At 44.7% G+C, this 26288-nt stretch overlaps 1 protein-coding gene across 9 annotated transcripts in view; it reads left to right on the top strand.

Annotated features, from left to right (window-relative positions):
* Positions 1–26288, top strand: part of SNX29 (sorting nexin 29) — a 590085-nt gene that overhangs the window by 166788 nt on the left and 397009 nt on the right. For all 9 annotated transcript variants that reach the window (XM_070568519.1, XM_070568518.1, XM_070568526.1 and 6 more), the window contains one exon: positions 18439–18521. In XM_070568519.1, coding sequence (XP_070424620.1) covers positions 18439–18521 — 83 coding nt within the window. The remainder of the gene's footprint in view (positions 1–18438; positions 18522–26288) is intronic.

The raw sequence follows: 26288 nt of genomic DNA, 5'->3' as shown, positions 1-26288 counted from the left end.
GAAATAATCTTAAATTTGCTGAAGAATTGCAAGAATAGTAGATGAACTCTTGTGTATCCTTCAGTTAGTATTTGCGTATTTGAGAGAGATCTGTCTACCTATCTATCTGTATCTATATAATTACCCATATAAACTTCTTTCCAGATCCATTTAAGAGTTAGTTGCAAACATCGTGACCTTTTGCCCACAAGTCCTTGTATTTCTTAAGAACAAGGACAATTTCTTACATAACTACAGTGTGATGAAAAAATTCAGGAAATGTAACATTGATACAGTATTACTATGTAAAGTACAGCCCATATTCCTATTTCACCAATTGGGCCAGTTGAGCCTTTGATGGCCGTTTTCTTTGCCTGATCCAGGATCTGACCCAGAATCAGGCATCGTATGTGTTGTCCTGTCTCTTTAACCTCTTGTAATCTGGAACACTTTTGCAACTTCTCTGTTTTTCATGACCTTGACTTTTTTGTACTCCTCTTCTGGCCAGTCGCTTTGTGGAACACCCTTCAATTGTGGTTTGTCAGCTGTTCCCTCATGATGAGACTCAGGTTATATGTTTTTGGTAAGTTCTCAAAGGTTTTAAATCCATTTCCTCTTGGCCTGATAAAGGGACACTAGCAAGTAGACGTCTGGTTGTACAGATGGCAAAGCTCTGTAGGTATCAAGAGGTGAAAGTCAAGAGCAGAGGTGGCACTCGGTGGCCCCTGGCAGAATTCAACTCACAGGTGTGTTTCATTTGGCATCTGAGACGTTTTTAAAAAATTGTGAATCAATGTTTTAGGACCTTGAAACTTCACAGAGAAATCCAGTATTCCAGCTACTTTTGAAGAAGTGAAAATCTGGCAACACTGAGACCACATTCCTGTGTGCCTGGGGTTGTGTTTTGATGCCCCTCCAGATGGGCATGCGCTGTCCGCTTCACAATGCCGCCGGCGCCTCCCCCCACCACCTCCCCGCACAATGCCCAATGCGCATTTCCCGGGTCTGCTTCCCTCCTTCTTTTACTCGCCTGGCCCTTGTAGGTCCCTGACCCTGAAGCCTCTGGGACAGGCTTGCAGTTGTGTGCTCCCTGTGTTCTGCTCCCATATGCCATATGCATTTTTCTTTGGGGCCCATCAGGAAACGATTTGCCATTTTGTATCTGCGCCTATTGCCTATTCTCCCCTCTTTTGGGAGGTTGGATATCCATTCCTATGCCCTCTGTGTGGTACAGTTTGCATTCGCTCTTCCCAAAGGTGGATTGTCGCATGGATGACCTTAGGCTCTCGTGGAAGGAGACTGGCTCCAGTGGAAGCCCCATGCAGTGCGTGGCTCCTTCAGCTCCCAGTGAATGTGGGAAATGCTCCATCCCTGGAGGGACCCACACCAGCCTGGGGAGATCAGACAGGTGTTTTCTGAGGAGACGAGATGAATCTGTGATGAATCAAGTTAGGAGGGGGAGAGGCCAGGGGAAGAAGACTCGACACTGATGCCTGACCTGGAGATGCTTCCAGGACGATTCGAGCGTCACTGCAGGTCTTCCTGAGCCCTTCGCTTCCGGGGAGTGAATACAGTGACACTGGACCCCTGGTTTACAACTTATAAATAATGCTAATAACAGTGATAATAATACATAATAACAACTAACGTTTATTTAGTACTTATTATATGCCACACTTTATATAGATTTACATTTGCATACATACACTTATTTTAATTCTCCCTGTAGCTTCTGAAGCAGGTTCATTTTATCATCCCATTTTACAGGTGATAAAACCAGGGCCCAGAGAGGTCAAGTGACTTGCCCAAGGTCACACAGAGGCAGAGCCAGCATTCGCATTAGGCCTGTCTGACCCCAAAGCAAACACTTCATGGCACAAAGGGCTGAAGTGGGCGGTGAGCTGCCTTCTCAGTACATAAATGTCCCAAGAAGTAACTTGAAAGAGTTTTGAGTGAGTGAAATGACAGTCGAGTATGATTCAGGCTATTAAGTTTGGAACCCTGTGATTTTCCCGTGGTGCTCAGGATATTTTGGGTGTGTGTCATCTGCAATTAATTACCTTCATGAGTTGCTCGAGTTGTTTGGGCTGTTTCCCGGGCTCTGGGTATGAAATGTGGGGGCCAGCATGCCGTTCGGAGTGGAATTTACCAGGTGGCTAATGAGATGGGGTTTATAAAGAAATAGTGAATTGATGGGAACGAGGGAGCGAGCACTAAAAATCAAACAAGCTTTTCACAGCTCCCCTCTCCCTCCAGCTGGCGCGTGAGATGCCACAGAGCTCAAGTCGAGAACAGTCAAGGAGAAATGCAGGCTTCCTGGAAGTTAAGTCTCCTGGCAGCCCTTGCCCTGTCTTCTTAGAGAAAACATCTAGAAAGAGGAGAAATAGGCAGAGATATCTTGTTTGTGAGAAGAGCCACTGTTTTCTGAACAGTGTTAGAAGAAGGATTATTGTTCTTGTCTGGGTCCTCATTCTGATCAGGATGTGGCAGGAGAGCACAGGGCAACGAGTGGTTCTCTGGCTTGATGTGGCCCCGAAGTATCCTGGAGGCTTGTTAAGATGCAGATTCCAGGCCCAACCCAGGGTGTGCGATTGCTGAGCTCTGCAGCAGGCCTGGGAATCTGCTTTTTACTTTTTCCTAAGTGTGTTCATGTGTTTCCTACAAGCAAAACATTCTCCTTCATAATTGCATACGACAATCAGAATCAGAAGATTAACATCGGCACATTTTTCCTCAGTCTGGAACAGTTTCTTTCTCTTCTTGACCTTTGTGACCTTGACATTTTTGAAGATTACAGGCCAGTTAATTTTGCAGAATGTTCCTCAATTTTAAGGTCGTGTCTGCCACTCTGCTCCACTGTGAAGTTACTCTTTTCTGCTTTGCAGTTAATAAGTATTTTTGGGGAGGTAGTTGGAGCCTATGTAAATATCTCGTTATGCATTAAATTTTCCATTTATTTAAGGATTCGTAGATTTCTGTATTATTCAGTAGCTCATAATCCATTACTATCACTAATTTAATGTTCAGGTTGTCCCAGATTTGTCCGGTAGGAATCCTTATGAGCTGGCTTCTATGTCCTATTGAAATGACCCCATGAGTTGACACTGACACCTTGACTTCCAGTCCAACACCACGGTGGTGCCATCTGGTCTTTGCACTTTACATGTTTGTTACTCCTGTCTCTGACAGCAAGTAACCTGCCTCCCGTTGTCTGTAACATATTTAGTCATTTGATCACTCCCCCATATGTTACTGATCTCCACTGGCTTCGGATTGAACTGTTAAGGAAGGGAAGGCAGGGCTGGGAGAGACCTGCTTTCTGAATGAGCTCCTGCAGCTGATTCCATTGTAGGAGATCCTCCATCCTCTGACCACGTGGGAGGAACCCTGGCTAGTGCTCAAGAGTGTGGACTTTGGAGTTGCCCAGATGCCAATCCTGATGTCTCTCCTGGGTGACCTCGTCCAGTCACCAACCCCGAGGAGCCTCTGTTTGCTATTTGGTCAAGGGCAGACAATGGTATTACTTTATGGTTGTGAGGGCTAAAATGAGCTAACTAAGATCCAGCACCTCTTCTCAAGGTCTCACAGTCTAGAGACGGGGAGATGAGCTCAGGTAGGGTATTAAAGAGTTAGACTTGTTGAGAGAGAAGCTTGCCTGGGATGTGGTGGGGGCAGAGGGAGTGGTCACAAACCCCGGTGGTAGAGGTGGGGTTAGCAGCAAGGGCTTCAGAGAGAAGATGGCCTTTGAGGAGACTTGCAAAATTTGTAGGTGTTCTCCAGGGAGCTGGAGCAGATGGAGGAGTTGCAGACAGGGGTCGGATCAGCCTTAGCAAGGCACAGGGGTTAGAAAGGCCTGGCTGGTGTGGGTAAGAGCAAGGAGCTGATGGTCAAATCCCAGAGTGGGCCTGGGGTTCTGAGCTACTCTGGGAGCCCTGGGCAGCTGCAAGATGGGGGAGGGACGAATCCAGCCTGAAGAGCACTGTGTGTTGGAGGGGGCAATAGCCTCTGTGAAAGCCTGGAGTGGGCTCCCCACAATGCACCTGGGGGCGGGTGCTCTGAGAGGTATCCTTTTCTTCCCACCCCACCCACCTCACTGCCCGGATGCTGGCTGGCTTGCTGGCTTTTATTGCTGCAAACTTCTTTTGACTGTTCACTGTATTACAACGGGAGCATGGAGGAGTGGTCAGCTTCTGGCTCCTCGCTCTACTCCTTGCTCGCTTGTGACTTGCCTGGAGAATTGCTGAGTCTCCCTCTAGGTATCCAAATCCATAGATATTGAAACAACCGGGCTGACCTCACTCCCCTCCCTCCCTTCCCTAGTCAGTGCTGGACAAGTGTTAGCTACTAGCCATGGTCGCAGTGAAGATTAAAGAGGCTGTGAACGAGGAAGTCTTCTGAGAAAGACAATGCAGAACTACATGTGCTCATCCTAGCAGCAGGCCTGAGAGGTTCTAACGCCTCAATAAAGGGGAAGGGGCTGGAGTTGTGGGTTGGGGGAGACTAACGGGGAGCAGACACAGTTTGGGAAAAATGACTTCAGCTTTGACTGTGTTATTCTGCAGTGAGCTTGACCTTGAATGCTTAGGCGTGGCTGTAGACACAACAAAGCTGGGCAGTTTATGCCTCCCTTCCTGCCTTTTGTCGGTGGCTGCTTGGGACTGGTCCCTTAGCCACATTCCTTCAGTAGTCAGGCATGGTTATGGGAGCGCCTACTCAGTACCCATGAGACAGTACCCTGAGATGCCCTCATGCCAGTCTGGCGGGGGAAAGCAGAGTTCCTGTAGGTGCGTCTTACCGTTCAGTTGTGATGTCTGTGCATCACCAAATGCACCTAACAGGTTTGCTGGTTTTGTTTTGAGTAATTAGCCTTTGAGTGCTGCTGTCTGGGGTTGCCGGTTGTTTATCCTGACATTGGGGCAGGCATAATTGCTCTGACTCACAAACATTAATTATCGCAGACACTGGAAGCTGTTTGAGAGGTACTTGCCACCTCCTAGATGATTTGCTTCCTTTCCTGATGCTTTTAAAGAAAACTGCGGGGTGGCCAGCAGGCGTATTTGGGGCTTGGGAGGGAGTTGGCTAGGCCTTTTGGAATCCTCCGGATGCGTATCTGAGTCCTTCTCTCTGTCTCCACCGCCAACACCCAGTCCTGCCGGTCCTGGCTGGCATCATTTCTTGTGTGGATGATCACAGTAGCTTGCTTCTGGTCTGCACACTTTTCCCATTTCTACCCCCACCCCTGCCCCTTTCTTTCCCCACATAGCGTGTCCTTCCCCTGCTTGACACCTTTTATTGGCTGCCCTCCTCATAATGCTCACACTTCTTACCACGCCCCCTTGGGGGGTCCTCATGATTTCTTGCCTGCTCCAGCCTCGTTGGCTTCCCTGAGTTCTGGGAATAAATCTTCTCCCTGGCTCGTTCCTCTGCTCAGAACCTCACTACTCAAAGTGGATCCAGTGTGTGGCAGTGCTGGCATCTGCAGAGGGCTTGGTAGCAATGCTGAGTCTCAGGCCCCACTGTAGTCACTCATGTCAGAATCTGCATTTTAGCAAGACCTCCAGGTGACCCCTCACCCCGCTTTCACATGGTGCACTTCTTCACTTCCTGCAGGTCTTACTGTCACTTTTCCGAAAGGCATTCTCAGACTGCCCTATCTAAAAATACCCCCTTACTCTCTCTCTCTTTCCCTTTATTTATTTTTAAATTCAGACACTTTTTTGGGAGCAGTTGTCGATTTACAGAAACATGAGCAGAAAGTACAGAGAGTTCCCACACACCCTTCATTGCCCTCCTCCCCAGTCTTCCCTGCTGCTAGCATCTGGCATTGGTGTGGTACATTTGTTACAGTTGATGAACCGATGCTGATAAATTATTATTCGCTACAGTCCATAGTTTACGTTAGAGCTCACTCTTGGTGTTGCACATTCTATGGGTTTGGACAAAATACGACATGCGTCCACCAATGTAGAATCATACTGGGTAAGTCTCACTGCCCTAAAAATCCCCTGTGCCCTGCCTGTTTATCCCTCCCTCTAACCCCTGGCCACCACTGGTCTTTTTACTGTCTCCATACTTTTACCTTTTCCAGAATGTCATATACTGTAGTTGGAATCAGAGTTTGTAGCCTTTTCAAATTGACTTCTTTCACTTAGCAATATGCACTTCAGTTTCCTCTATGTCTTCTCATAGCTTTGAGGCTCATTTCTTTTCATCACTGAATAGTATTCTATTCTGGATATACCACAGTTTGTTTATTCATTCACCGGTTGAAAGACATCTTGATTGCCTCCAAGTTTTGCCAATTATGAATAAAACTGCTAGAAATACTGAGTGCAAGCTTTTGTGTACATGTAAGTTTCAACTCCTTTGGGTAAATACTAAGGAGCGTGATTGCTGGGTCACGTGGTAAGAGTATGTTTAGTTTTGGGGGAAATTACCGAACTATCGTCCAAAGTGGCTGCACCATCTTGCCTTCCCGCCAGCAATGGCTGAGAGTTCCTGTTGCTCCACATCCTCTCCAGCATTTGGTGGTGTCAGTACTTTGGATTTTGTTCCAACAGGTGTGGCTTGCTTTAGCTTTTAATAGTACTCATTGTTATCTGAAACCTGTTTGTTGACTGGTTTGGCCACCTCCCTTTGTGAATGTCACTCCCGTGAGAGTAGAGACCTAGTCTTTCACGTTTCCTCCATTTCTGTCGTCTAAACAATACCTGCTGCGTAGTAGGTCTAAGAAAAGTCTTTGAATAAATTATGTACTTTCTGCAACAATCTGTGAGGCCCCCGGTATTCTCCCATTACTTTGTTGGGTGAACTGAGGCACAGAGAGGGACATCTACCTTGTGCACGTTTGGCTAGATGTGAAATTCCTCCAGCTGCCAGACTCTCGCTTTGGTAGATGGAGGAATTGAGGGTCAGAGAAATCAGTTGCCTTGGGCAAGTTCTTTGTCATCTCTGTAGTTCCTGCCTTTCTGTTCCTTGGCATAAAATTGAGGGTAGAAGTACCTTATAGGGTTGCTGTGAGGATTAAATGAATTAATTCCTGCAAAACTGTATTAGTTGTTAGCTGTGTAACAAATCACCCCCAAATTTAGTAGATTAAAGCAACACATTAATTGTCTCGGTTTCTGTGGGTCAGGAACCAGGACACGACTTAGCTGCGTGCCTCCGGCTCAGGGTCTCTCATGGGGTGGTGGTCACAGTGTTGGGTGGAGCTGCGGTCATTTCAAGGCTCCCCTGGGGCCAGAGAAGGTGCTTCTAAAGCTCACGGACGTGGCTGCTGGCAGACCTCACTCTTTGACAGCCAGGAGCCTGGAGTAGAGTTACCTCCTGGGAGATAGTCTCATGAGATGTTCTGATTTGTTGGCTGAAAGGGTGGAATAGAATCTTGCTGTAATTTTCAAGTGTTGTGCTTTGTACCTATTCGAACAGGAAGATGAAATAAATTTAAAAATTGGGAAATAAATGAAACTCCAGAAGACCAGGGAATTTTGTCCTTTTCGTTTATTGATGCATTCCCAGCACCTAGATCCACGGCTGGCACTCCACAGATACCTCCTGAACTTATGAGAATGCACTGATACCTTTTTTTTTTTTTTTGAGGAAGATTAGCCCTGAGCTAACTGCTGCCAATCCTCCTCTTTTTGCTGAGGAAGGCTGGCCCTGAGCTAACATCCGTGCCCATCTCCCTCTACTTTATATGTGGGACGCCTACCACAGCATGGCTTGCCAAATGGTGCCGTGTCCACACCCGGGATCTGAACTGGTGAACTCTGGGCCATCAAAGTGGAATTTGCAAACTTAACTGCTGTGCCCACTGGGCCAGCCCCTAAGAGGCTTTTCTTTTTTTTATTGGTGAGGAAGATCAGCCCTGAGCTAACATCTGTGCCCATCTTCCTCTATTTTCTATGGGGATGCTGCCACAGCACGACTTGATAAGCGGTGTATAGGTTGGCGCCGAGGATCTGAACCTGTGAATCCCAGGCTGCTGAAGCAGAATGCACGGCCTTAACTACTATGCCACCCACCAGCCCCTAACTGATAGCTTTTTGTAGCAAACTCTCCAGCCCCTTCTGGCTTGGAGGAGGGGACTGGCCGATGTGTGGTTAAGCTAACGCAGTGTTTGGTGGAGGTTAAATCCAATTGTCTGGCTATATTCATGGCTCTGCTTTGTTCTATATGGATTTGAAGCTGTCTTACGCTCTGGATGTGAGCAGTCAATTTGGGGAGAATTAAAGGTAATAAAATAGTGGAACCTGGAATTGAACATAAGCTGGTCCTTGGTTCTGAAGTCATGTCAGAATCTCAGGAAAGAAACCTCAAGCTTCTGTGGAATCCATCAGTTCTCACAGCACTGAACCTGCGTGGGGGCTGCTGGAGTGCAGCGCTCTGTCCGGGAGAAGCGGAGCGAGCCTGGCGTGACTGCCTCGCTTTGCTGAGACGCCTGGAAATGATTCTTGTTTATGCGTCATTGAGTCTTTGGAGCTACGTTCAAACAGGGTTTTGAATTCGCCTCCCCTTTCCCCAAAGCCGCGTTCAAAGCTGCACCACTGTTTATAGTAACATTTGCTTAATCATCTTTGTTAAAAGTACAGGGATATTAATCACAGAGACAGAAAGTAGGATGGTGGTTGTCAGGGACTGGGGAGGTGGGGGAAAAGGGAGTTGTGTAATGGGTGTGGAATCTCAGTTTTGCAAGATGAAAAAAATTCTGCAGATGGATGGTGGTGATGGGTGCATGACAGTGGGAATGTACTTAATGCCGCTGAATTATACACTTAAAAATGGTTAAGATGGTAAATTTTGTTATACATTTTATCACAATTAAAAATAGAAAAATTTTAAAATGAGAGACGAGAGAAAAAAAGATGTTGAAAAGTCTGCCCTGTCAGAGGCTGACTTTGTTACTGTTATTGTTTTCCAACCCGCCCCCCTCACCTCCCGCAGTTGGCATGCATATGGCTTTTTGGTGTTTTTTAGGTGTCAGTATAATGGAGCCTGGTCAGCAGGAGATGCTTCCTGGCTTGTCTTCTAGGCAGGCACAGTGGTGACTGTGGCCTGTCTTCCCCTCCTCTCTAACTTCTTTTTTATTAAACTTTTTGGTTTTAATTTATATACAGTAAAATTCACTTTTTAAAGATGTACAGTTGTATGAGTTTTAACACTTGCAGAGATTAATGTGAGTCTGATACCACAATCATGATCCAGAACAGTTTCATCACCTCCAAAAATTCTCTCCTGCTTCCCCTTTGTGGTCAAACCTCCCCACACCCCCCAACCTTTGTCTACCACTGAGCTGCCCTCCATCCCTGTAGCTGTGCCTTCTATACTGTCATATATGTGAAATCATGCAGCGTGTAGCCTTTTGAGACAGGTTTCTTTCATTTAGCGGCATGTTTCTGAGATTCCTCCAAGTTGGTGCGTGTGCCAATAGTGCCTTCATTTTTAAGGATGGCTGGTGTTCCTTTGTACGGATGTACCGCCGTTCATTTAACTGTTTACCCGTTGAAGGACATTTGAGTTCTTACCAGTTTTTGATGAACTATTTTGCGTTCCTGCCGGTAGTATGAGAGTTTCATTTGCTCCACGTTCTCCCCAGCCCTTATTATTCGTTAAGGAAACATTTTAGCCGTTTTAATGGGTTTGTTGTGGTTTCAATTTGTATTTCTCTAAAGACTAGTCGTGTTTAACATCTTTTCTTGTGCTTATTTACTGTCTGTATATCCTCTCTGGTAAAATGTCTGCTCAAATATTTTGCCCTCAAGTTTTTTTTTTTAATTGGGCATTTTTTTTGTTTTAAGTTTGTTAAAATATATTTTGGATAGAAGTCCTTTAATGGCTATGTGATTTGTAAATATTTTTTCCCATCTGTAGCTCATCTTTTCATGCTCTAAATGTCTTTCACAGAGCAAGTCCCATTTAACAATTTTTTCTATTATGGAGCATGCTTTTGGCGATAAATCTAAGAACTCTGCCTAACCTCAGGTTAGGCATGAAAATTTTCTCAAAATTTTTTTAGTTTTATGTTTTACATTTCTCTGTGATCCAATTTGAGTTTATATAAGATGTGCGGTATTAGTTGAAGTTTACTTTTTTGCATGTAGATGTCCAGTTATTTGAAACCAGGTGTTGAAAAGACTGTCTTTCCTCCTGAATTGGCTTTGTACCATTGTCAAAAATTACTTGGCTGTGTGTGTGTGTTTATCTGTGGACTCTGTTCCGTTCTCTGGGTCTGCGTCTGTCGTTGTGCCTCTGCCGCATTCCTCGAGTGCTGTCGGTTTATGGTCAGTCTTAAAATTAGGTAATGTGAGTCCTCCAAATTTGTGCTTTTTCCAAATGATTTTGGCTATTCTAGCTTCTTTGCCTTCCTCTATGAATTTCGGAATCAGCTAGTCTGTATCTATAAAAGAATCCTGCTGAGATTTTGCTTGGGCTTGCGTTAAATCTGTAGATCAATTTGTTAATTGACGTTTAACTATTTCGTCTTCTAATCCATGAAGTTCTGCTTTGATGTCTTTCATCAGTGTTTTGTCGTTTTCAGCATACAGACGCTGGACATGTTTTACTAGATTTACTCCTATGTGTTTCATCTTTTGGAATCATTATAGATGATTCTTTGTATAATTTTCCTTTCCACTTGTTTACTGCCAGTATGTAGAAATACAGTTAATTTTTGTATTTGACTTTGAAACCTCACTTATTAGTTCTAGGAGATTTTTATACATTCTTGGGATTTTCTATATAGAAAATCGTGTCATCTGCCAATGGGGACAATTTTAGTTGTTGCTTTGCAATCTGCATGCACCTTTTTGGCCTTATTTCACTGTTAGCACCTCCAGTACTGTGGTGCCTATTCCCTCAAGCTCACCTGTGAGCACCAACTTACCTTTAGGAGATGTCTGATGATCGTTAGTAACCCTAGGAAAGTTCCTTCCCTCTGAACAAAGCTGGCTGGTCAGGAGAATCGTGTTCACATTTGCGCAGAGTCTAACCAACCATGAGGTGCTGCAGACCCATGCTTAACAGCCCTCGTTTTCCAATGGAATCTTTTAAGGCTTTGCGTTTTCAACTTTGTCCATTTCACTTGATTCCCTAAATTTATATGAAGCAATGTGCAACTTTGGAGTTAAAGGATGGTTTGACTCCCAGTTTCGAGTGTGTGTGTCATTTGGCTCTCTGAGTTGCAGTTTTCCTGTTTGCAAAATGGGCACCGTAAAACCAACCTCACGAAGTGTTGTTGATGATCCGGTGAGACCTAGTCTGTGACAGGGAGGAGAAAGGACCTGGACTCGGAGAGGCTTAAGGTGAATTGTGGCCCTGCCTTGGACTAGCTGTGTGATTTTCTTTTTTTTGATGGGCCACTTAACCTCTCTGAACCTCAGTTTCTTTATCTGTAAAATGAGAAGAATGAAAAATGAAGATAATGACCCTTCTTGCAGGGTTGTGGTGCGGATTGAACAAGAGCATGTCAGCAACACCACGAACATTAAGTGCCCAACTCAGAGGCAAATACTCACGTGTTGTAGATAGATAAGTGGATTTCCTAGTAAATACGTGGGGATCTTTTAAATGATGCACAGGTTTCCCCTGTAGGAGGTCTTGGCTTGGAGCTACTTTTCACTTCTTAGCAAGCCTGGAGGGCTTTCAAGGCACGTGTAACATCTCGAGTGCCCACCTCTGCCACAGGCCACGTGGGCAGCACTTTTCCCATAGAGACTTGATTCTTTTCCATGAAGTTTTTTCTCTCAGTCCTAAGGGGCTGTCCCCAATCTGAAAAAGAAGAATTTAATGAATTAACTGTAGAGTTTGAAAGGTTAATAGGTGGTCAGTGTGCATAAGTATATTGAAGGCTCTGAGAAGCTCTGAGGTGGGAGGAGGGGAGGACTGTGCTGATGTTGCTCAGCTCATCTTTTCCCAAGGGTGCTTAATGCTAATCCTCCATCCTTTTCTCAGGGCCCTTTGTCATCCCCTGGAACACAGTTTGGGAAGTAGGCTTAAAAAATATTTTCTGGGCTGGCCCAGTGGCACAGCAGTCAAGTGTGCATGTTCCACTTCAGCGGCACAGGGTTTGCCCATTCAGATCCCGGTGCGGACATAGCACCGCTTGGCAAGCCATGCTGTGGTAGGTGTCACACATGTAAAGTAGAGGAAGATGGGCATGGATGTGAGCTCAGGGCCAGTCTTCCTCAGCAAAAAGAGGAGGATTGGCAGCAGATGTTAGCTCAGGGCTAATCTTCCTCAAAAAAAAAAAGTTTCTCTTGGGGCCGGCCAGTGGTGTAGTGGTTAAGTTCACAAGCTCTGCTTCAGTGGCCCAGGGTTCGCGGGTTTGGATTATGGGAGCACACCTACACCCCACTTACCAAACCATGCTGTGGCAGCATCCCACACAGAAGAACTAGAATGACTTGTAACTAGGATATACAACAATGTACTGGGACTTTGGGGAGAAGAAAAAAAAAAAGAGGAAGATTGGCAACAGATGTTAGCTCTGAGCCAATCTTCCTCACCAAAAAAATAAAAATAAAAAATTAGAGCTAGCCCTGATGGTCTAGTGGTGAAAGTTCAGTACATTCTGCTTCCACAGCCTGGGTTTGGTTCCTGGGCACAGAACCACACTACTTGTCTGTCAGTAGCCACGCTGTGGCAGCAGCTCACAGAGAAGAACTAGAAGGACCTACAACTAGAATAAACAACTGTGTACTGGGGCTTTGAGAGTAAAAAGAAAAAAAAGGAAGATTGGCAACAGAGGTTAGCTCAGGGTGAATCTTTCCCAGCAAATAAATAAATAAATTCTATTAAAAAAATCTTCTCCTTATACCCTTATTTTATCTAAAGCAAAGATTCTCTTCCTCAAATTTCGGTCACTGAACCCCTCTCATTGTTTCTGCTATTCCTGTGTGTCACCTGCATTATTCTTCTCTTCCCTTAATATTTTTTTTTTTCAATACATTCACTTTTGAGAACCTGTAAATTTCTTTTCAAATTATTCTTTATATCACTTCAAAGCATGGAAAATCGTTTGTTAAAAAAATGTATTAGAAGAAATGCCTAAGTGTTAAAATACAAGATTGAACCCTCTAACGACCTTGGGAATGTCCCACGTGGTGGGGATTCCGTTTCGCTCATTCTCTCTGCGCGTTTTCCCGTTCTCTGACCTGTGAAGGAGGTGGCTTCCCCCAGCTGTCAGAGTGGAAAGGCTGGACGAGTGCTAAAGAGGCAGCGGGGAGAGGCGGCCTTCTGCGGGTTTATCTTTGGAGGGTGGATTCCCACGGCAGCCGCTCGGGCCACGACAGAGGGTCCGCCTCACCAAAACCCTACCCCTGCTCCTCCTCCTCCTGAGCGTTTCTCCTCATCACTGTTGTGGGGTGAGCTGTGAGGGCACCCCCAGCTGCATCTCCTTGTCTCAGGAAGATGTGTGAGTTGCAGCTGAAAGACCAAATCCTTGGGGAGAGCCCAGCCGTTGACGTTGGGTCACTAACAGGTCATGAAAGGGAGGAGAAGTACCCCAGTGGCTCCTAGAGCACATGTGACTGCACTCGGGGTGGAGATGGAGAAACTGGTCGAGCCCTCAGGACTCCTGAGCGATCTGTGCAGTTCCTGTGAGACAACAGCAGCCCCGCCCCCAGCTTTTCTAGGTGGAGGGTTAGGGTTTGGTTAAATCACTTTGTCGGTTGCAAAAAGAGCCAGGTGTAGTGGTCACATCTTCACCTGAGCCGTGGACACGCTGGAGCCAGAGAGGAGGAAAGTCCCATGAGATGGAGAAGAGAGAGTTGCTCTAGGATGTAGCTGACAGGGCTGCAGCCATCCGTGTGTCCTTGTTCAGAGGTCTCATCCTCACAGGCTCACTCAGTCATGTGTGGCCAGTGCAGACAAGGTGGAGGTGGCCACCCCATACGGGAGGAGATGAAGAGAGGACCTGCTCCATAGCAGCTTCATTGTACCTCTTAGCATTTTCTTTAAGTTAAAAAAAATTTTAGGGGGCTGGCTGGGTGGTGTAGTGGTTAAGTTTGCATGCTCTTCTTCAGTGGCCCAGGGTTCACAGGTTCAGATCCCAGGTGCATACCTACACACTGCTCATCAAGCCATGCTGTGGCAGCATCCCACATACAAAATAGAGGGAGATAGGCACAGATATTAGCTCAGTGACAATCTTCCTCAAGCAAAAAGAGGAAGATTGGCGATAGCTGTTGGCTCAGAGCCAATCTTTCTCACCAAAAAAAAAAAATTTAGGAGACTAGACAATGAAAGTGTTTTCTGTTTTCAAACATTACTTTCGTATGCAAAATTGGTCAGCATAGCTGAAAAACCAAAAGAAAAAACTTTTAAAAGTCAAAGCCTTATGCCTTTAGCACTCAGAGGTGAGTCTGATTAACACCACCTGTGTGCATAGCCTCTGGGCTCTGCACCCTCGCCCGCTGCAGCGTCCCTGTCTCTCACATGTGCTCACACACTGGAGGGGCGGTGTGTAGCGTGGAGGAGGGGCACCAAGGCTCTGATGCCGGCTGCCTGGGTTCCACCATGGGCTCTGCTGCATCCTAAAGACCCCACTGTAGAATGGGTGTCATAGCAGCAACCTCATGGGTTTGTTATGAGGGTGCCATGAGTTAGCATGGGTAAACCACTTGGTTCCTGTGTGCCAGTGTCGGCTATTTTATTTTTACAGAATCGATTTATATGCAACATACCATGTGGTAACCTGACTTATAAAAATAGTTATTGAATGATTATATTTTTCTCCAAATGATATTTAATGGCTGAAAAGTATTTGACTTTATTAGTACCATCATAATAAGTCCCCTAACTCTGGGTGTTTAATTTGTATCTCATTTTGCCTGTTTTTTATATGCTTTTTTTTTTTTTTTTGCTGAGGAAGATTCACCCTGAGCTAACATCCATTGCCAGTCTTCCTCTTTTTTTTTTGTATGTGAGCCACCGCCACAGCATGGCCGCTGACAGACCACTGGTGTGGGTCCGTGCCTGGGAACCATACCTGGGCCATCAAAGTGGAGTGTGCCAAATTAACCATCCAGCCACGGAGCTGGCCCTTGCTTATGCTTTAATGAATTTCCTTCTTCTCTGGCTTTTTCTGTTTCCTGGTCTTGTTTTTTGGTGAAGCAAGCCCACCCCTGCCCTCTGAGGTGGGTGCTGATGCCCCTGGAGCCCCGGTCAGCTTTTGGTCTTCTCTGTCCACCTTGCTTCTCACCTGTTTAGGCTGACAGGCACCTGGCGGTGTGACCTGGGCTGAGCTTGAAGGTCCCTGCTGGCGTGAGCCTCAGCTGTCATCTCCATCTGTTTCACACACTCTGGGAGGGTTTCTGAGGCCTTTCATGGTTAGCATGCACTTAATTAATCCATCCCATTGCCTCGTGAGGTGTCAAATAAAAAGGCATTTTTTTGATAACTGTAACGGACCTGTGTAATGATAAGAATGATAAATTCTATGTGGCTTCTCCTCCTACAAGTTAAAGTCCTGTTGGCTGGTTGCAAATCAGTTGTTCAGGGTCTGGGCATTATTTTCTTGGACCAGTCACGTGATAAAAATACCTTTCGGTGGGACGAGAACTCTCTAGTTTGCCACAGCCCCTGTCCCCTGCTCCCTCTTGTCTCACGCCTGCTCTGCTTTACTCGTTGGTCTAACGTGTCTGACTACTGTGGTCATTTCATTCTGTTTTCCATCTTAAGAGACACGCTGTGGCAGGATTGTTATGAGTATCAGCTAAAGTAATGGGCTTGACAGAACTACACACACACATACCACGCACGCACGTCAGAGTCCTGGTTTTGCTGTGGCACAATAGTTATGTAAGAGGTCACCTTTGGGGGAAACTGGGCCAAGGGTATACAGGACCTGTTGGTGTTACCTTTGCAACTTCGTATGAATCTATAATTATTTCAAAATACAAATTGAAAAATAAAAAGGACCTCATCATGTCTGGGGGTCAGGAGCCACTTGCCTCTTTGGAGGGGTCAGTGTGCCCTCCAGGTGTTTGTTTCATTCACAGCAGTTCCAGTGACCTGAAAGTGTTAATTTTTCACAAAATTCAAACAAGTTCATTGGTGCAAAGTTGTCTGGGATGAGTTTATGGCTCCCAAAGGTTCCAACCCAGTGGTTTGATATATTCTCCACGGCTTCTCATCATCATTTTGATGGAAGTCAGATTTATATTAAAAAATCTTGTTTTGTATCTGTTAGGTCTGGTTTTTAGATAGAGCCTTATTACAGTATTAAAAGACTGATCCAAAGCTGAAGACAAGCAGCCACTTGAAACGTTTCAGTGCTGGCTGCAGAGTTGCAGAGGAATCAGGAAGCCTGTGTGGTGTGAGCAACGAGCTGAGATGTGGCAGCCGATGCTGGCGCCACACCGCTGTCAGTCTGCCTCAGTTAACCTGCCTGTTCTGCCTCCTGGAAAACGTTCTGCCATGAACTGTTGTTAAATTATGCCGTATAGAAATGCATATAAATTGCTTTCCTCCCCTCCTTTTAAGATAATATGTGACTTGAATTCACATGTGGAGATTAGGAGCAGGCTGCGATGAGTGACAAGACTCGGGCTGAGGGAATCCAAGAAAACAAGCTGTATAATCCATGTACATTGGGGAATATTTCCCTCCTACAGACCTTTTCAGGACTTGTTAGTTGTTTAGCTTCAGACATTTGCTATTCATATCACAGAAAGAGAAGGCGCAGACACCTATAGAAACATCCATGACAGGCTGTCTAGGAGGAACGGGATAATTAAGGGACTTCTCTGCGGTGTACTCTCTCTAAAGCTTCTGAGATGAATGTGGAGTTATCAGGCGACACCTAAGTCTATGGTCGTGTCTGCACTTGGTGCTGATGTGCTTTCTGCCAAAACAGAGCACAGAAGCAGAGTATAAAGTGCTGTCTTTGTGGGCTGAGGTCTCTTCAGATGCATTGAAAACAGACAGAAACTGATGGACAGTTTCAAGTTTTTCCACTGAGTAAATGTACGACTTATCTATACTGAGGAATGGTATTTCCATCCATAAATCAAGTTAGAAGCTTAGTATCTATGGGGCTTGTAGTAATTGCATGAGCTTGGAGGAAGGCGTGAAATGTACATGCCAGGTTTTTAGCCTTGGTTACCATGGGGAAGGGGTAAGTGGAGCAGTAAACAAGGGAACAGGGACTTCACACACAAGAAGGGGTGTGAAAGGTATTTTTTCCATGAAAAATTGCATTTAGTTGTGTGTGTGTGCATATGCCTAGAGAGATGCTAGAATAGATATAAACTGTTAGTGGGGTTTATTTCAAGGTGGTGGGTTTTCAGCTGGTTTTTACATTCTTTCTTAAATGTGTTCTGATTGAGTATCTTTGCAATGAGCAGTTTAATTTTTATAATCATAAAAGAAACCCATTGTTAAAACTCTTTTCATTGTGAGGAAATATTCCACCATGTTTAAAGACAGCGTCCAATACCTTGGGGGGAAGAGCAGAAACAGAAAATGTGGAAGAGGCACCTCTCTTTGGGGTAGCTGGTGAGAAACCAAGTCCAGATCCGAAAGGAGGCAGAGAAGAGCTCTCTTGGGCCTTGGGGTAGAGACACCTGGGTTTGTGCCTTGGCAGTGTGCCTTACTTATGACCTTGACCATGGCCATGTGACCTTGGTCACAGACCTTATTTGTACCCCAATTCCTCTCCTGTAAAATGAGGAGACTACTACAGGGTCATTGTGCCTGACACGTCATAGACCCTTAAATATTTTCCACTGAATGAAGAATGGATGGATGAATGAATGCATGTACGCTTGGTTCAATGAGGTCACATATGTAAAGTCCAAGCTATGTGGTAAATACTCAACAAATGGTAGTTTTCTCTCCCTGATCCTCGTGTTCTTTCCTCCAGCCAGTGTGCCTGGGGAGTGAATTTGGTAGAGTGGGATCTTGTCATAGCCTGAGTTCATGCTCCATAGCAGTCTTACGTGGAGGTAGATGCAGACTTGGTCAACTGCTTCTCCTCTTTGTGCCTCAGTTTCCTCCTCTGTAAAATGGGTATTGTGATAACACTGTGGAAAGATTAAATGAGATGATAGATAAAGACTTCACATAACAGTTGATAAAAATATTGAGTATTCCCCGGGTTGAATACCTAGTACTTAGCACATGCTTCTGTAAATGGAGAGAATATTACAGAGTGCCTGACACAGAATAGGCACCTAGCTGATTGATAGATTCAAATAATCCAAGCACAGCACATGTCAGCATCCTGAATTTCTGGGCACTGGAACCAGTTAATGCTTATTTCCATCACAAATCAACAGTTCTTGAGGCATTCTGCAAATATACCCTCACTAAAGTAGTCTCTTCCAGTGATCTCTAAAAGAATATATTAATATTTGTAAGATGTGCATTGTGTGTCTTTCTTTACAAAGATTCCTCCCTGCCTTGGGTCTAAATTGCCAATTTTTAATATATATATATTTAACATTCTTGTACCTGCAGAGAAAACGAGGTGCTCAAAGTCCAACTGAAAAAGTATGTAGGAGCTGTCCAGATGCTGAAAAGAGAAGGTCAGCCGGCTGAAGGTGAGGGGGAGACTGAGCCTGGGGTGGGGTGGGGTGGGGTGGGGGTGGGGGGGTGGGTGGGCAAACCTTTCTATCTTCATAGCCCCTGTACCTGGCACAAGGTAGGCACTCAACTTGTGATGAGTGTGTATGCGGGTAGATTGGAAGAACAGTGCTGGTCAGGATTCTGGAAAACTAATTACATGGAAAACCCTGTTGTGTATTCTTGCTAAGTGCATAAATAATATTGTGAGATTTACTTGCTAGATTATTAGCAGCGGTCATATCAATTTGTGTGCTTAGGGAATTTTATGTCTAGAGTCTTGAGACACTTGCAAGGTAGTGAAACTTGAGTCCCATCAGGCTAGAGGTGAAAGCAATAGAATGTCAAAGGAGTGGAGAGTCAGAGCTCTAGAGTTCGGCTGACCAGGTTCCAACCCCAGCTCTGGTTAAATTTCTTAATCTCTCTGTACTTCAGTTTTCTCCTCTGTAAAATGGGGTTAGTTAACAGTGCCTACCTCATGAAGCAGTCCATGTAGACATCTTGGCATAATACCACAGAGTAAGTACTAAGTAAATTTTAGCTATTATTATTATTAATCAGAAATACAAGTAGACAGAAAAATGGTCACTTGACCAAGATCTCTCTAAATGAGGTGGTGCTGTATGCTTCCTCTGTCTGCAGTGTGGCTACAGGTTAATTGTCATGAATCTACTAAAATATTTCTCAAGTTTTCCTGAAGAAATGATATGCAACTTTGGCTGAACCATCTTGCAGCCTTCAGCCAATGGACCATTACCAGATTTTCTTAAAGAAAATTGAGCTCTTGGAATGTGGACATTTTAACAAAAGGGTGGACACACCATGCTCACAGGTCTTGTGAGTCAGCCAGACCTGGATTGAATTCAGGCTCACCACTACAACTGACCTCTTGGAGTTACTGTCCATCTGTAAGAGGAAATATCACATGATGTCATTGTGGGGATTTACCGAAACAGTGAATGCCAAGCTTCCAGTATGGCGCCTGGCGTGTAACTGGTGCTCAGTAAATGGTAGTTATTTTTCCATTTGATGGAGGGAGACAGGATTGGAATCCAGGTATGGCTTGCATAGTGATATCACAAGTGCATGAATTTTCTTTGAAGTGTTTGTATTTATTATGGTCTCAGTTTGATGAGGTTCAACATGCTGGTGATTTTTCTTTTATTGAGGGCATAATAGTTTATAACTGTGAATTTTCAGGTGTACATTATTGTTTTCAGTCACCATATATATGCGCCCCTTTACGCCTTATGCCCACTCCCCAACCCCCTTCTTCTCTGGTAACCACTAATCTGTTCTTTTTGTCCATGTGTTTATTTCCCACATATGAGTGAAATCATGTTTGTCTTTCTCTATCTGGCTTATTTCACTTAACGTCATACCCTCAAGGTCCATCTATGTTGTTGCAAGTGAGATGATTTTATCTTTTTTTATGGCTGAGTAGTATTCCATTATATATATCTACCACATCTTCTTTATCCAAATATCAGTCGAAGGGCACTTGGGTTGCTTCCACTTCTTGGCTATTGTGAATAATGCTTCAATGGACATAGGTGTGCATAAGTCTCTTTGAATTGTTGATTTCATGTTCTTTGGATAAATACCCAGTAGTGGGATAGCTGGGTCATATAATATTTCGATTTTTAACTTTTTGAGAAATCTCCATACTGGTTTCTATAGTGGTTGCACCAGTTTGCATTCCCACCAGCAGTGTATGAGGGTCCCCTTTTCTCCACATCCTCTCCAACATTTGTCATTTTTTGTCTTGGTAATTATAACCATTCTTATGGGTATAAGGTGGTATCTTAGTGTAGTTTTGATTTGCATTTCCCTGATAACTGTGATGTTGAGCATCTTTTCCTGTGCCTATTGGCCATCTGAGTATCTTTGGGAAAATGTCTGTTCATATCCTCTGCCCATATTTGATTGGGTTGTTTGTTTTGTTGTTGTTGATTTGTATGAGTTCTTTATATATTTTGGAGATTAACCCCTTTTGGATATATGATTTGCAAACATTTTCTCCCAGTTGGTGGGTTGTCTTTTCATTTTGTTCCTTGTTTCCTTTGCCTTGCAGAAGCTCTCTTTTTCTTTTGTTTCCCTTGCCTAATTAGACATGGTATTCGAAAAGATGCTTCTAAGCCCCATGTCAAAGAGTGTACTGCCTGTATTTTCTTCTAGGGATTTTATGGTTTCACGTCTTACTTTCACGTCTTTAATACATGTTGAGTTGATTTTTGTGTATGATGAAAGACAGTGGTCTACTTCCATTCTTTTGCATGTGGCTGTCCAGTTTTCCCAACACCATTTATTGAAGAGACTCTCCTTTCTCCATTATATGTGTTCTTGGCTCGTTGGTCAAAGATTAGCTGTCGGTAGATGTGTGGTTTTATTTCTGGGCTTTCAATTCTGTTGCATTGATCTGTGTGCCTGTTTTTGTACCAGTACCATGCTGTTTTGATTACTGTAGCTTTGTGGTATATTTTGGAGTCAGGGATTGTGATGCCTCCAGCTGTGTTCGTTTTTCTCAGGATTGCTTTAGCTATTCGGGGTCTTTTGTTGCCACATATGAATTTTAGGATTTTTTGTTCTATTTCCATGAAGAATATCATTGAGATTCTGATTGGGACTGCACTGAATCTGTAGTTTGCTTTAGGTAGTGTGGACATTTTAACTATGTTTATTCTTCCAATCCATGTGCATGGAGTATCTTTCCATTTCTTTATGTCATCATTGATTTCTTTCAATAATGTCTTATAGTTTTTATAGTGTAGATCTTTCACCTCCTTGGTTAAATTTATTCCTAGATATTTTATTTTTGTCATTCATTCCATTCATTACACATTTTGAATGAATAGTGGTAGTCTAGCCCTTAACCCTTTCCAAGCAAGTTCGAGTCTATTCTCATGTGACTCAGTAACCCTGTGATGCGTAGGTGTGTTTCCTCTATTTTAAAACATTCATTAGTGGAGGCTCAGGAGGACCTAAGGGGCTAACACATGTATCTGGGATGGAAATGAACTCGGGCCATTTTCCTCCAAATCCCTGGTTCTTTGCATTATAACGTTCTTAAACTTTAGTTTGCAGAGGCATTGCCTGGCGAACCTGTTAGATATGCCTTTTCTTAGAGGGGGAGAGAACTCCTCTTCTCAGGAGTGTTTCAGTGGATCTAGGATGGGGCTCTAGACTTGCATGTCTAGACTGGACCGTGCCCCCACCTTTTGAGAAATCTACACTTTACCTACACAGAACTTAATTTGGTGCAGTAAGAAAATTAAACCTAGCAAGAAAAGAAGCACCACTGGGCTTGCATTTGATTTAAAAACCTCGACACTATAAAATATATTTCTGATTAGGAACCATTTTGGAGTGATTTCCCCTAAAATTGATACACGGAACCTACAATATACAGAATGGCTTCTCATGGCAGCCAAAGTTCCCCTTCCCAAGACCGAGCTTGAATGCTCTGAGCCAAAGCTGGGGATGAGCCTTTTCAGGACACAGTTGCAATGGCCCTTAAATGGGTTAGAGCTGAGACAATTAAGCATATTTTGGTCCTGAGTGCAGCAGCAGTCCCTCACTACTTGGCTTCTTCCTGTCTAATTTAGGGCCATGGGCCTTACCTGTGAGTCGTCCTTCAGTGGGAGGTTTTTGTGACAGCCCTCAAATGCGGGCACGTACTGATCGATGCCCTATTGTTGCTCACGTGAGTCCTGCGGTTCACCACTTCTCTCCCTTCAGAAATACTGGTGAGCACCAGCTCTGTGCTGGGCACCGTGAAGCAGCCTCATTAAAAGGCGTTCTTTGGGAAATTGTACTTGGGGCTTTCAAGAACATTTATCTAATTTTCAAAGTGATGTCATCTATTACTCAAAGAAATTGGAGCTCACTACTCAACCCCAGCTAGTTGCTGACTCAGTTTGTTGAAAGCTATTGATTATGGGACCTGGCCAGGCTGGGGTGGCTTGGGGTGCCTGGCCAGGCTGGGTGGCTTGGGGAGTCTGGGGAGTTGGAGGAGCAGAGGCAAGGAGAGGTTGGAGAGGGAGAGAGTCCTTTCTCATCTATGATTTCCTTGGCTCCTGATGTTAGAGGGGTGGACATAGAGATGTGTACTAGCTTCTCAAATTCTCAATGGGAATTCAGAATGTGTTTTCCATAATATAAGCCTTTTAGTTTGAGGATATAAGGATTCTTTTTATCTTTTGGCAATAAATTGTTTATGAAACTGCTAGCTCATCAGGGAAAAGAGTGGAAAATTATTTAAGCCTCAAATGCTTTCAGGGTTGAATTAGATTGCTGAGGGCCATATTGGGATCCTCTCCTTGTTACATTGTTCTTGTAGAAGAATGCCTCCAGGATTTTAAAAAAAACCCCACAACTTAAAATGGATCTTAATTTTACATATATCAGATTTCAAATTCCCACCCTCTTCCTTTTTTAAAAGACAGATATAGTCCCTCTAAGAAAATCATGATTTAATACCCAGCAAAATATGGAGTAGAATTGTGGGTTGCCTCATTAACTGATTGAAAGACTTTTTTTCCTAATGTGGTCCAGAAGTGAGGTTGGGTTATTCACCACTGATGTGCTGTTTTTCCTTGGTGAGATGAGAAGAGTTCCCCAAAGCTTATGCCTTCATTTCTGTTTTTGGATCTCTCTCATCCTGGAACTTGTGGTCTTTGTGCTCTCCCTCCAGCCTTAGAGCCGTGGCGCAAGGACTGTTGTGTCCATGAGGGACTGGCTGGGCAATTAAACTTCCACTGTAACTCTTATTGGATATTTGACCAATTCTGTGGTTAAGGAACTTGGACAGCCTTTCTCCTCTCCAGGGAGCCAGTGAAGGGCGGTTTCGCTTGTGGAGAGAGAGCAGATCACTCTCCAGACTCCTGTTTTCCTCTCAGCTTATTGCTGACGTTGAAATACAGTATGCTGCAAGTTGGTTTCTTGTCTGGAGGAGCCTTCTGGCAGCTCACTGAGGGGCCTGGGAAGCAGATGAACCCACTCAGTCTCAGAGACCTGATAGGTTGTATTGACAAGACTGGCTCTTTCTCTTAGGGGTGAACTCAGAGAAGGGGGAACTCGTTGGGTGGTTCAGATGCTGAGTGGCACAATGTGTCCAACACCTGGTGAGAAAAAGGTCTCCAGGCCTGGGCAAGCCCTCGCTTGGAGGGACGCTGTTAGCTACTGGCTTTTTACATGGTCTTTTTCCTTTGTTCAGCCTGCGGTTTATTAGAGTTCTGAGGCGTGCTGGTTCTGTCAGATGTTAGTTAGCGTTGAGAGAGAGAGCGTGCAGACACAGATCTTACGTGAGATTCTTACATATTTTGTGCTTAGACCTCGTAGCAAGTGATCAGCAGATAACTGTGTTTCAGTTTAGAGATTATCGTTAATCACAGCTCTTCTCCTTTCCTTTCAAGTTCTCTGTAAGAAATAGATGCAGGAATCAGAGAAATACTGATCCAAATAACACTGTTATTACTGACAGTGATTGGAAATTCCAGCTTGGCCTGTAGCCAGAGTCACACTCCCTAATGCGCTGCCTCCCAGGTGTGGGCCCGGGGACCCCCCTTGGGAGGGATTCGTGGCTCTGCAGAATTTCTTCTCACCCTGTGGGGACCAACAGGGAAGAGAGTCCATGGGGGTCTTTCACTTTTTAATCCAGTAACTCCACCTGCGTGAGAATCTCACCAGTCAGGCACGAGGTGGGGAGGGAGGCTGGGGGTGTTACGCTGGAAGTCTCAACCTGGAAGCATGGCCGCAGGGTGGACGTCCTTCGCTGAGAGCTGTGAGACTGCAGCTGCTGAGATGTCTCCTGCGGGAGATCCTGGGGCAGCAGGCTGGGTCAGGAGCGTGGTTTAGTGCGTGGCCACCGCCTCCATTGCATCTGACCCCCTGGAGGAAAGGCTGCATCAACAGAAGGCGGCTTGTTCCACCTGTAGGTGTTCATCTTTCTCCAAGGGTGTCACTTCATCTCAGTCCTTGCACGTGCCCCCATGAAAAAGGCGGTCACGGCCAAAACGTTTGGGAAACACCGTGCCTTGTCCATTCTTCTTGCATGTCACGATGGACGTTAATGCACGAACGACTTCTGTGGTAAAGATACTGAGGACTCCCCTGGGCAGCTGACTTTGAGGCCTTGTGACCTCTCTGTGCCTTAGTTTCTTTCTCTGTAAAGCAGGAATTGTGATACCACCTTCCTCATTGCATTTTGGGGGAAGATGAGATAAATTAGTACATGGAAAGCACTCAGAATGATGTCCGATATGTAGTAGCCACTCAATAAATGTTAGCAATGAATAGTACTAGTGTTTTTATAATCTCACTCTACCTCTCATAGTCTCTTTGTAAATAATAAGCTGGGATTAAAATAGTATGTACTTCCCAGGTGGTTGTTATGAGAATTAAATATTCAATGATGTAGTTCAGATGACATGCTTGGATCAGAGTCTGGGATCTAGAAAATGCCCAGAACCCTTACACGGCCAAAGGGATGTTTCAGATGTGATTGAATTAAGGATTTTGAGATGACTTGTATCCCACCGTGCAGCCCCTGGCCTCTCTCCACTCGGGGGCCTCATGTTCTTGTCCCCAGGGTGCACAGAGGCACAGATGTCTTTGTTTGAGGCAGGCTTCTTTGGTTGCAAGGAAAACTGGCTTATGACGATGTGTGTGTTTGTGTCTGGTTCCAGTGGGATAAACACAGAAACTCATGGAAACATAGATCTCATCACTCCACTGTTTAAAACCCAGTCCAGGCTTTTTGGTGACAGCTTTCAGTGCTTGCTGTGATCTAGCTCTTCCCTACATCCCCCCCACCACCTCAGCCATACAGTCCGCCAGGCTAATTTCTACCTCAGGGCCTTTGCACTTGTCCCTCTGCTGGAATGCTCCTTCCTGGATGTCTGCATGGCTGATTCCACCTGATGAGGCAGGTCTCCATTCAGATGTGTCCTTTCCCTCATTCTTTGTTCTCTTATTTCCTTTATCTTCATCACAGTACTTATCAGTACCTCGTGGTATCTTGGTTATTTACTCCCTTCCTGTTTACTGTCTGTATTTTACCTTGCACCGTACAATCCACAAAAATGTCGATGTTGCCTCTTTTTTTCTCTGCTGTGTTCAGAGTGCCCTGAACGGTGCTTGACCCATGGTGTGTGCTCCGTAAATACTGATAACATTTATAAAAATGACCCATGGCATGTGCTCCATAAGTGAATAGAAATCTGCTATTAGAATATTAGAATAGAAACCTGATGGCATGTAGGTGATTGAAGACCCATGTTGGCTGTGGGGAGCTCAGCAGAGGCTGAGTTCGCAGGTCTTCATTCTGGTGCCACACCAATAATGTGCTATCCCCAGGTATCTGCTGCTTTGAGTTGTGCCTCCAACCAGATTCTTCTGACCACATATGGTTTCTGCTCCTTGTGACTATAGTTAGCATGTGGCTCTGACTGTTCCATGGTTTCATCTTTCAGAACTCCTTGGATTACAAGAGTCATAAAATCCAGTTTAATCTGGCTTAAACAAGAAAAAGAGAAGTCCAAGAGTGCCTGACTTCAGGGATGGCTTGATCCAGGGGCTCAAACAATATCAGGAGTTTTTTTTCTGTTTCTCAGCTCTGTGTTTTCAGTATTGGCAGTGTTGTGCTGGTAAATGTTTAACAACCAGACCTCTGGGGGATAAAAGGTGCTCATTTAGAGTTCTTACTGATTTCCATGGTGCAAATGCTCCCACTGTGACTGATTTCA

The sequence above is a fragment of the Equus przewalskii genome, chromosome 12, assembly GCF_037783145.1.
Source record: "Equus przewalskii isolate Varuska chromosome 12, EquPr2, whole genome shotgun sequence".
In the NCBI taxonomy this organism is placed as follows: Eukaryota; Metazoa; Chordata; class Mammalia; order Perissodactyla; family Equidae; genus Equus; species Equus przewalskii.
The sequence above is the reverse complement of the archived record's forward strand: the minus strand, read 5'-3'. Positions and strand labels throughout refer to the sequence as shown.